General features: G+C 35.7%; 1 protein-coding gene across 1 annotated transcript in view; it reads right to left on the reverse strand.

Moving 5' to 3' along the window:
• mrpl3 (mitochondrial ribosomal protein L3) overlaps nucleotides 1-12,859 on the reverse strand; it is a 65,697-nt gene that overhangs the window by 14,065 nt on the left and 38,773 nt on the right. The window contains exons 7-9 of the mRNA XM_041245095.1: nucleotides 5,970-6,081; nucleotides 1,666-1,743; nucleotides 315-392 (exon numbers count right to left, since the gene is read on the reverse strand). Coding sequence (XP_041101029.1) covers nucleotides 315-392; nucleotides 1,666-1,743; nucleotides 5,970-6,081 — 268 coding nt within the window. The remainder of the gene's footprint in view (nucleotides 1-314; nucleotides 393-1,665; nucleotides 1,744-5,969; nucleotides 6,082-12,859) is intronic.

Below are 12,859 nucleotides of genomic sequence, written 5' to 3' on the forward strand. Positions count from 1 at the left end.
TAAATAGTACTGTTTACTGGGACATTTGAAATGGAAAATTCTGATTAATGAGCAAAAAAGAAAGGGCCTACAAAGATGATCAATAACACCAAAACCAATATTAAATAGACCCTTTCCACAGCCACATTTCCTAGTTGATAAAAAAGGGCTATCTTCTTACAAGGTGTTCATCCTAATCAAGTTAGGCTGGCTCTTCCAGGCCCTTTTAATAGATGCGTGGTGTTACGCGCAGGTTAGGATATTGAGTTTATCACATTAAAACATTGGTACAGTACCATGTATCAAAATTAATCCTTTAGTTAGAATGCACTCACCTTCACTAAGCAATTTCTGTGGCCTGGGACAGAGCCGTTTACATAGATAATGTTAGATTTGGTGTTCACTCTCCATACCTAAATATAAGAAAAAAGTTAAATTAGATAAATTAGATAAATTAATGTTTTGCAGACTAACCAATTAACCAGTTCAGATTAACAATCAATTTAAGATGGAAATGTAATTCCTTGATGTCTGTTTAATTCCTTGCTGTTCTAAGCTCTTACAACCGTGTTGTTTAAATAAGTTTTTTTTTTTCCATAGGTGATTTATAATGTATTAAAAACCTGGATCAGAGATTTCCTTTAACTTGATTGGTCATTATATAATAATAATAATCTTTATTTTATAACACACCTTTCATAGTGGACCACCATCACAAAGAACTCTACAAGACTAGGATGTGTGAACTATGCATCAGTTGCAGAGTCACTTACAACAACATCTCACCTAAAAGAGCACATGGAGGTTAAGTGACTTGCTCAGGGTCACACAATGAGTCATTGGCTGAGCTGGGATTTGAACCGGTAATCTCTGGTAATCTCTGGTAAAGGACCTCAAAAATTATTGTTCAAAACTATGTTTCATCTGTTACAAACCAATCCGTTGGAAAATATGTAAATACAGTATTACATTTATGTAATTTCACTTTGTTCTTCTTGATGAAAGAAAATCTCTGTTCAAGTACACAACCTCTGAATTTTGTCTGTCAATGTAAACTAAAGTCTGGTTCCTTGCTGTCATTTTTAAGAGGTAGATGAAGAACAGCTATATCTAATTAGAAGTTTTTTTGTTTTTTTGGGGGTTTTTTTGCATTGAGTTATTATTCAAACTACTGGAAATATCCACAATGTGATATAGTCCAATGCTGGGATAATGAAGAATGAAGGCTACCAGATCACAAATGGAGCAAACCGCATTACTCATGGAATACTGAGGAAAGCATTTGTATTTATTAGCAACAGAAACTAGTGCTGCATAAAATCAAGTAGAGGGGTTCTGCTGCTTAATTCAACACGTTATTTACCAGGGGTATGGTGGGACTGTATAGTTAATCACACAATATACTGACAGGAAGAGAAGTATACCATTAGGGAAGAATTCTTTAAAAGGACTGACTTTTTAATGAGCAAGATGCTTTACTACAGGAATAGTTCATTTTCAGAAACATGCTCAATACCAATACATATTTATGACAACACAAACATTTTAAAATAAATAACAATAAAATAGCTTACAGTATTTCTTGAATTAAGACCATCGTAATTTAAGAAATGCTACATGCATAACACTAAATACATACTGATTCTCAGCAGTCGGAAAGATGTCAAAAACAACATCAAAACTAACCTTTAGCCCATGGGCAGTATCATAGACATTTCCCATTTTCCCAGGCATCTTTTTCCCTGGAAACACTCTGGCAGGATCCTACAAAAAATAAAAATAAAATGTTTCTAAGGACAGCATTTCTTCTTCTGTTCTAGGACGACACTGGATGAAAGGAGAACATACAGTACATTTTACACCAATAAGTAACTGAGACTACACACATTTTTTAGACCAGCAGCTGCATTTCTGCTAAAAATGTGTGATAATGTTTGGTTATCTCTCATCACCCTGGTTCCCTGAAATAGTAATATAACCATCACAGATCACAGGATAATTTTTCCTTCAAGCCTGCTGCAATCATAGACGCAGCGACCTTGATAGTTAATGATTACATTTCTATTTAAGGGAACCAGAGTTATGTTAATAACGTTTCCTATCAAGTACGAAATGTAACCATTACTGTATGGGCGAGTATGCCAGAGCCGTCGCAAGGGCAATGTTGCAGAACGACTGGAATGCTACAAAGCTAAGCTGAGAGGCTGCTTTGCGCATTACCATACGGTACCGCAGTAACAGTAGCTAGGGTTAAAATATTGAGGAAGAAGCTCACGTCTATGAATATGTTATAAGGGTCGACCCTCAAGCCGCCCTTAACACGAGCAAGAAAACCGCTTTGAGCAATACAAATTTCAGCACAGCTGAATGCAAGGGCTCAAATGGAGGTTTCATGAGTGCATCAAGCAGCACGTTAAGCTTCCCATGAGAAACCATATCCTAGCTCCTTTTAAAAAGTGCCCTGCCAAGAAGTGAGCTCCTGGGGAGACTGAGTCAATCTTGACATGGCAAGCTGAAATAGCTGCGAGATAGACCTATAACCTAGATGAGGAATTCCCCTCGTCAAACAGGTCCTTCAAAATTGAAGTATAACAGCCATGGAAGAGGTCATGGGGTCGAACCCACAAGGCAGACACCACGTCTGTAAGACACACCACTTGTACCCATAGTGGGAACATGTGGATGCTGCTCTGGCATTTTGTAAGATGAGAATTACCCTTTTGGACAGACAGACCGCTCAATGCTGCCGTTCAGGGGCCAGACTCGGAGACATAGGCTCGATGGGTCGGTATGCCATAAGGTCCCCCATGCCTGACTGAGCAGGTCATGGCGCTTGGGCAGTCTCCACGGCTAGCCTCTCAGGAGCTGCATCAGGGTTTAAACCCAGAGTCTCCAGCTTAACTTCAGGGGATACACTGTGAAGACTCCACATCCTCAGACGAGAACTGTTCAGCCACCTCCTCCGAGGTGGTGATGGACAGTTATGTCCTCCTGTGGTCAATCTGCGCTTGTAGACGGGACAGGCGGAGCCCAGTGCTCCGTACAGCTGCGGGATAAATATTTCTCAAGCGTGTTTGGAAAAAGATGCACAAAACTTCCATAAGCTGCAATTAGCCAGTGCCTCCTTGGCCTGCTCGAAAAATTTCACTATAAATGCAATGTTCAATGTAATGTTTATGGCAAATAAAAAAGTACAAAATATATGTTACAAACAGTCTTCAGGGACTATTTTTTCTCAGTAAAAGGATACATAATATATATTCTTACCACACCTCCTGGGTGGTTGAAGGCACTCGGCCTGGGGCCTTGTGACTCTCAATGCACCCACTAAGAATTGTCTTACCGCACACCCTGTTGTGGGTTATTTCTTAAATATTCCTTTTGGTCAATTTCAATATACAATCAAAAGTTATGCAAAAAAGATTTCAACAGAGGGGATATATACATGGAATACTTGATAAGGCTGGCAATAAAGCAAAACAATTGAGCAGAGAATTATACAAACAAACTGGGAATTAATAAAGAGTGATCCCACTTTAAGGAATAGTCCCCCTCCACGATAAGTTTTAGATGTGCTCAAACTATCGGTGACAAACCTGTTCATAGTTACCTACCAGGGAATAAGAAACAGAGTTCCTGGCTTCCAAGACAATTAAAAGGGACATTCAGATGTGGGTTTTGCAATCACTGTAAAAATGTTGTGCAAGATAAACAATTTAGTGATGTTAAGATAAATAGATCAGACGAGATCAATAACGTCATTAATTGCAACATTTATGTTGTTTATCATTTGGAACGCCCATGTGATTTTTTTTACATAGGGAGAACTAACAGAAAACTAAAAGAAAGGGTAGTAGAACATAAACACGCAATTAGAACTGGTAACTTAGAATACCTATAAACACTATAAAGTTGCTCACGGAAGTAACTCTGATAACCTTAGTGTTAGGGACTTAAATGGTTAATCAATCAATAAGGGGAGGTGACAGACTCAAATCTCATTTACAGCAGGAAACATTTTGGAAATTTCAATTAAAAACTACTGAATTTCCAGGATTGAATGAAGAGTTAGATTATAGACCCTACCTATGAACTGAATTTTATTTTCTATAGGCTCTTTTTCTTTTTCAATATTTATTCTTTTGACTGCTGTTCCACTAATTCTTTGATTAAGCTGTGTTTAATGAATTTACTTGTGTAATTAATTTAATTCATGCCTGAATGTGATTGCTTATGTATTGCTGTGTTGCCAATTGAGACTATACCCTGATGAAGGCTAGTTTTGCCAATACGCATATTAGAATATGCTGGCTTCGTGTTCTATTTTTAACATTCCGTTTTTGGATATGTCCCATTAATAAAGGTTTTGTACTTATGAGTTTGTAAGAGTGCCTTGGTTTTTGGCGATTTGCCTGATGGATTAAGAATCTGCACAAAAACAATGGATACAGGTATTTTTTCACCTAGTTTTTACTAAGCGATTTACCCACTCATTAAAGTTGTACCATGTTTTAGACACGTAGAAAAAAAGTCAGAGGGCTTGGGGTCCCCTTAAACCCCCAACAGTAGTAGAATCTTGTTATTGTATTCTGACTGACAACACTTCAAATCTTAACATTTTACCCCAAGTTGGCTGTTAAACACATTTCTCCACTAGCCAGTAGTGAAAATAAAACAGTAGCCCATCATAGTTTACTCAAATAAACTTAACTGTTATACACTGCCAGCATACATTTCAAAATGCACTGTATACAGTGTATTCATATAGAGATTTAGATTTCAAGACCACGTCACTATCATACAGGGTGCAATTAGTCAACTTTCCAGTGGGGTGATAAAATACACAAATTACAATACAGTAGGAAAGCCTGTAGTAAATCACGTTGATACAATACTAATATGCTAACATCTGCCACCATGCAAATCTTACTGTCGTTCAACACGTTTTATTATTATTGATAACTAAAAGGCAACAACAATGTACACTTATAATGCTACAAACAATTTGCCAAACAAAATGTTTGATTCCTAATCAATATTTAAATGAAAAACTAAAACCTGAGTGACAGTGTACTGTACACATGTACACATAATTGCCATACCATATGCAAAATGTTTGAATATTACCTGTATAAATGACATTTTACAGTAGAAAGACATTGTCAGTACAAAATCTATTTTCCCTGCCAGGGATGAAAGAGCAGAGTCTGGGATACAAAATGCAGAGCCAGAGCCATATGGTTATATCAGATCGGATAATGGAGGCTTGTCTCCTCTGAGGCAAAAACTCTCTGGGCTCCAATTAAAACCTGTGCTCAAATCATGTCATCTGCTACTGTTAGCACTGTGGTTAGTAGCCAGAGTTACTGTTAAAACATAATTTTTTTCTTGCATTTTAGAGAATATTTTTGTTTACTGAACATAATAATATAAATTAGGGCTTCTCGTTTTTTTGTGGTTTACCCCCAACTTTTTTTTTTTTTTTTTTTACTCTCCCTTAAAAATGCAATTGATTTAATTTCCATTTTTTTTGTGAAACAACTAAATGGGCTTTTAAAATCATAAGTCTTACTACTTCATTTAAAAGCAGAAGCGACACATCTTTATTAATGCAAATACAATTACACATAGCGATTGTAATAGTGTGTCCAGAATAAAACACTTTATTTTTCATTATTGCTTTAATAAAGATCAGTCAGTTATTAACATGCTGCAATCTCGTTTGTACATTTTGCTTGTAAATGAAAAACTGAAAAAAAGTGTTATTTTGAAATCTAACATGAAATACTGTGCTACTATTATGGCTTCCGGTAGACCTTTGCGATATAATTTTGTAGTTTTTTTGATTATATGTTATATTCTGTTCTGGCTTTTTGTTTGTTTTTAACTGTGTCTCAATCCTAAAATTCTAGGTGATACAAAACTTTTGGCTAGAGCTGTAAGTGTTGTTGCTGCTAATAGGCTTAGAATGGGATATAACATATACTTACACCACCAGGGCCTGATGCCCCTGGCCTTCTGTGTGTTTTGGTCTGTCCGTGTGAAGCTGGCTGGCCTTTAAACCCATACCTCTTCATTACACCTTGGAAACCCTTGCCAATGCTAAGAGAGGACAAAGAAATAAAGATTATAATTACTGCTAAACAATGACTGTAACTATGGAGGCAAAACTATTTAAAAAGAACATCTGCTTTTACTGACCAAGCTGTTTTTTACAGGACAACATGTTATTTGCCCTTGTTTCGATGCGTGTAACTTTTCTAAACTATTAATCTCGTCTCCTTGCTCAAGACATGCCTTTTTCGATTTTGTATAACCGCTGCAAAAAAATTAAAAACACAAAAATTGCAGAAATGAATCGTACATAATAATTTTATTAAAAGTGATGTAAACTCAAGGTTTCTATTTTGTAGAAGCACGTTCAGTCCTTTGAGCAATTGTTATTAAGGAGTTTAAACTGCATTTTAAACGTCAAGAAAATTATTTGAATGGAATAAAGAATAACAATTAGCCATAATTTATGAATACATTTCAGAATTATTCCAAATTATTGCACAGTGCCCTTAACTTCTGACTAAAGGTGTTGCGATATGACGATAAAAAAGATAATCGCGATACAAATTCTAACGATTATTCTCTTGGGAAAAGTTTTAATTATCGTGGTAATTTATTTATATTTATGATTTTGCCCACACCAAGAAAGACGCATCAACTGGGCAGTATACAGAAAAAAACTATAATAGGAACATCCAGTAGATGGCGAAAAATGAACCTTTCACTGGGTTGATATAGTCGACAAGAGAAAAGCACAACAAATATGGAGGATAGCGAGAACGACAGAAACAAACTATTTCCTCATACAAAACGGATACAATCAGTTATCTGGCATCATTTTGTTTTTTTGTTTTTCTTAAAAAGACAATGGCCAAGTTATTGAAGAGGGTGGTCCAATTTGTAAATTTGTAAATACTAAACCTATCCTTGCGGCTGTTTTCTAGTTATTTGTTTTAAACTAAATATTAGCATTTTTGAACATTAACGTTTAATATTTTGATGATGTACAGGTCAGCAATAAAACCGTTTGCATTTTAAAACCCCTGCATTCTGACTCCTAGCGTCCTTGTTATTGTGGTCCTACAATCTGTTGTCTTAACGCAGTTATTTCGCCTATTTTAAACAAATATATATATATATATATATATATATATATATATATATATATATATATATATATATATATATATATATATATATATATATATATATATATATATAAATTTTGAATGACAATGAGAAACATTTTAAAAACCTGTAAGGAGAGGGTCACCACAGCTAGTCTGAGCAAATTTTCATATCGTGACATCCCTACGTCTGATTTCATATTCTTTTCTGGCAAACAGACATGTCTTTTCAGAACATAAAATACTGCATTATAAATGTTGTTTTGTGTGTTACTAAACTGAAGGACATTGAAGGACTGTCTGAACTAAAACACAAGATGTTTATAAACACATGGGTGAAAAGTGGCCAATAACGACTTTGACAAACTCCTGAGGCAATACCAATCTTTCGGCTGGGTGTCTGGGGGCTGAAGCTCTGGGGTTGTACATGCTCTCAGATGTACTCTGAGCAATTTCAGACCACTTACTTGACTTTGTAGAAAAAGAAATCCAGAAATTTACTTCTAACAATTTGTCATTTTACCAGATGGATCAACCTGATAAAATCACACGAGGCTAAAATCAGCTGCAAAAATCATATACCGTTACAATATCCGCTTAACTCAATCAGATGTTGTAAATACAGAGTTCATACAGTTTTTCCAATACAAATTTCTAGGACCACTGTGACAAATTTCAAAGACCTAATTTAAGGAGTTGACATAACTGTCAATGTTGATAACTAATAACCAGCTGTGAAAATAAAGCTTCTGCATTAACAGTTTATTTAACAGTAGAACAACAACCTAAATTATACTCACTTTGAGAGCATAGATAAGCTCTGGACCAGTAAACTTTTTTTTGTAGGTGAGTGTTTCATTCTAAAAGCAGTACAGCAATTCAGTGTTTTAATCAGCGTCAGAAGCAGTAGTCCAATAATTCTGTGTCCCAATCATAGGCACCTAACTGTGTTAAAACGTGGGGGGTGCATACTGAAGGACTAACTGCCGAGTGTGTAGAGCTCTAAAAGACAGAGCAAACCTTGCTGTTGTGGAGTTACAGTTTCAGTAATTGCAAACTGACAAAATTGGGCAAGTGTTTCAGCATAAAACGTTCACTATATACTTACTGAGCACAATGTCACAAGGCTAGTTAAGATGCTTAGGCCTGGCCTTGTGGAAAATATACAAAATAAGCACAGGTGTTCAGGCAGGATCTTTGTCTAATTTAGTAGTGCATAAAGTATAGGGAGAACACAGAGGAGGTTTTGGTGCATTACAGGGGCCAGTTCTGCTGCCTGCCAAGGAGAGGAGATTGAAGTAAATGTTTCACCTTGACTGAATGGTCTAGGTATTTATCTCAACTAAGCAAGTGCAGGATCCAGTCAGTAGTCTGATTCCGAACATTAAATTAATAAATTGTTAAATTAATTACCTTTGTTTAATAATATTAAAAAGAAACAATGCTCATACAATCCAAAAGCTATTGCACTATATGCATTTTTACTAAATGAGTAATTTTTAAGCATTCTTTATTAATGAATCACAGAAATAGATCAGCTTTCAGACACATTGTAACCACATAAAGTTTGAGAGAATGTAGTGACATCAGTTGTAATGATGGTGTGAGATATAAACACTTAAGTCAAGCTATACAAAACCACTCTCTTTTTTGACCTCCAATCTCTACCTCAGTGTTGCGAGTCAAAGGGTGCCCTTTGAAATCCTGAAAATGATTGAAAACCCTTCCTGAACACACTCAGCTATTTGACATCACCTGCCAGTTCTGAAAGTAGCTAATTCACAAACAGGGGGGTAAGAATGTCTGGCTTGTGTCTATTATATGGTATTAGTTAGAAGTTTTTAAAAAGGGTGGATAAGATTGTTAAGTATGCCTGCATAACATGAAGTACTAATTATAATTTTTAATAAGAGTGAATTCCTGAAAAATAGGATCATATTGTGAACTAAGTGTTCTTAGCTTTGGAATTTATATTAACTATTAATAAATATGCTCTCTTTAAAGGAAGTTACTTTCTTAGTGTCTTAAACTTTTCTAAAATAGGATTCTGTTCCTGAACAGATAAGAATTTGTTGTAAACTAACTTTTTAAATTGAAAAAGTGTATTGCTGAAAGCAGCAGTTTGCATTTTTAACAAACAGCCTCTCTGAAAGAGGCTGTTATCCTAAGATCAAGTGCTGTTTGTTTTCTGTTCCTCATAGCAAGTTTAATTGGGTTCCTGGGCTCATTTCACTGGGGCCCAGTGCATGAATAAAAAACATCCTTAAACCACCAGGAGTACTGTTTCTCCTGAGCTTTACCTTTATAAGACTCGAACGTGACAACGCATTAATTACAAATACATGCAGGCAGCACCAAATAGCATAACCAATACTACACCTAGAATTTCCACATGTAGTTTATTAAGGAGTGTTAAACAAAGAAAAGCAAGTACTGTTTACACTGTTTGTAGCTTTTAATAAAGATTCTGACAACAATAAGAGTAAAACAATCTAATAGACACACTGGAAACATCGCAATAACAGTCTGTTCTGAATAAAAGTACACAGACAGAAAGTTGCGGCTTTACCTTGCCTTTAAGCTCTAAGATTTGCGCATGCATAGAAAGGCACAAAAAGGCAAACGCTAACTTATTTCCCAGCTAAATTATTTCCTGTGACACCAGCACTGAATTTAATTTTTCAACTCATGTACCAAAGTCAGATAGGTGTGATAGGTGTGAAGAATATAAGGCTGCTGATGGACAAGGTTTTGGAAAAGGAAGATATGTACAATGAAAGGCAGAAAGACTGCAAAAGCTGACAGTAACTTTTGACCTTGAAAATGTTATAAAATGCCCCAAAGCCGAGTTTAGTTCATTCTTCCATAAGCGGAAACTAAAACTGTATAATCTGACAGCACACAGCTCTCTTACAAGAAAACATTACTGTGCTGTGTGGAGTGAAGCAATGTCAGGATGCTCTGGAAATGATATTGCAAGTTGTTTTGTGAAGATCCTAGAAAAAGTAGTGACTGACCATGAAGATGTGACTGAGATTACTACATGGAGTGATAAGTGTATTCCCCAGAATCACAACTCTATAATGACCTTTGCAATTGCTTCTTTTATGTCCCAGCATCCACGGATTCAGAAAATCACCATGCAGTAACATTGAGAGGGCAATGGCAGTTTCAGAGTTTTTCTCACCAATGTCATTTCTTAGAGTGCTCCTAAAGGGAAACCGAAAACATCCACATACTGTTATACAGATGAAAAATAATGAATTGCAAGATTTCAAGGCGTGCACCAAAACCTTCAAGTACAAAGTGATTCCTTTCTCAGCTGCTGTATCACTAACCTTCACACACTGCCCTTACAACATTAACTACAAAACACCTCATCAGGAGTCAGCTGTATCTGTTCAAGCAGACATTCGGCCATACAATATAGGCACACAATCAGGAAACCCACTGATCTGACATTCTTCCTGAGGCCAAACAAAAAGACTTAAAGTCCATGATGAAGTTCATGGGGTTGTGGACAGGGAGTACTATAAAACTATATGCAACATATACGATAAAGGGGACAAGGGCCTTAAGTTGTGCTCACTGCTTTTGTGATATCTTGAATGTATTTGACATATCTAACTCAATTTGAAGAGATATGCTGAAATGACTTCCTGTTCATACTGTAGTAAACAAGTATCACTGCTCTAAACGACCATTCGGCAGCAATATGCTATGCATGAACAGTGAAAAGCTACATTTTGTAGAAAAGACAGAATAGCACCTCAGCTCAGAGGTTTATTTAATTTTTTTTTTTTTTAAAAAAGCCCTAATGAAATCCTTTCATGTATTGCCCGTTTTAAAATAAATAAATGTTAAATTGTTTGTTAAAAATCTCAGCTATATGGTTCTATCTGCAAAAGCTGGTTATCTGGCTGTGAATTGCCTTTCAGGTACTGAATACACAGGGATATAGCAGGTAACGATGCTACTTAATGTTAAGATGTGGTCTATGAAAACTTTACATCTCAATTACTCCCAAACTATACTTTTGGTAGTTAGAACCCTGTAGTTCTGCTGTCTCTTAACTGTCTAGTTTGTGTAAACGTTACAAAAATAATGATACTAGACCCTCCTTCCTCTTTCTTAGTAATGCAGTTTGAAAGACCTACAGCGGACAGAATATTGTTGCAGCAACAATAACAGAGTAATAGAGTAACATTCTGGGGTCTCGCTCACAAAAAGAATACCTGATTGGGAAGACACATGTACTTGGCTTGTTAACGATTTCAATATAGAAAGACAGTCAAAATTTCGCTGCACGATCTGTACACATACTAAACTGGAAAATGCATTTGCTAAAGGAGGTTAAGGTTTGTGTTTTTTTTAAATCTATCTATACACACATACTTGTATATATAAACTTTCACCCATGTTGATAATCAACTGCCTTTGAATAAGCAGGTTCAGTAGATGCCAGTACAGTCCCTGGCAGTTTTGCCGCCCTAACCCATTAGAACGCCAGGGCCAATGCGATGCTCCCTTCAGCTAAGATCAGTGTTTTCGGTGTTTTATCTAAATTTTATACTCTCCTTTAAAAATTCAATCTCAATCACAACTGAGAAATGTCCTGTGCTTTTACCAGGTGAACCACTCGGGGGGAATCCCATTTTAATTTTATTTTAATATTACTTTACCCGGGCTGCACTAGCCTTCTCTCTGTCAAGTATTTATACAAACATGTTTACAAAGTACTTCTTTTTTAAAGTAGTGATTGACATCTTCCCTTTATGTCAGCTTTAAGACCAGTGCACTTACAGCAAGCAATCCCACAATGTTTTAAATTATGTAAATTACATGATGTTGTGACACTGATAACTTTCTATACACATTTTAAAGCACTACTATTTTTGCATTTTCCTTTAACACCAACTTCAGATAGATTAGTTTCCACCTGGAGTATGAAATATTTCATTAGAGATTGACAGAGGGATCAACACGGAATTTCAGCTCGGTATTCTATATAACTTTCATTAAGCAGGGAACCTATGATCTATCTTCAGTCAGCTATATATAAATGTACCCAAGTCATTAGAAGTGGAAACACTTAAGAGCAATGTAATAACCACAATCAATCACATGGCTTCATCAGTGTCAGTACTTTTTTTTTTTTTTTTTTTTTTTTTTTTTTTTTTTTTTTTTTTTTTTTTTTACCCTAATGAAAACTGCAAAAGAATTTGATTTGCCCATGGCCAGATGTTAAAGCTCTGATATGGGGGGCTGAAGGAAGGCAATAAGCAGGTGCAGTAGATGAGACTGAACATTTGCAACATTAAAGTCCTAAGAAATAAAAAGTTTGTAAACAAAAAACTTTGAAAGTTCTCTCATTGGACAGTTTTTTTCTAAACATATACTCAATGGAATCGATGACTGGAAAGACAAGTGTCACAGTCATGTGTTACATTCAAATAATTACAAATATGCACCATGCATCTTAAAGATATGGCAAAAAAAAAAAAAAGATTTGAAAAATAGTCTAGTCTAACTTCTATAATAAAACAGAGTACTGCTGTTAACCCATTAAGTTAAAACTAACTGTGCGGTCAAATTAAAATATATTTTAAATTAAAGAAAATAATTTAAGTCAGCAATGGTTATAAAAACAAGTCTGTCAACTTTAAATCAACTACCATAATCCCCGGGGATCTGGAATT

The sequence above is a fragment of the Polyodon spathula genome, chromosome 3 (genome assembly GCF_017654505.1).
Source record: "Polyodon spathula isolate WHYD16114869_AA chromosome 3, ASM1765450v1, whole genome shotgun sequence".
Classification (NCBI taxonomy): domain Eukaryota; kingdom Metazoa; phylum Chordata; class Actinopteri; order Acipenseriformes; family Polyodontidae; genus Polyodon; species Polyodon spathula.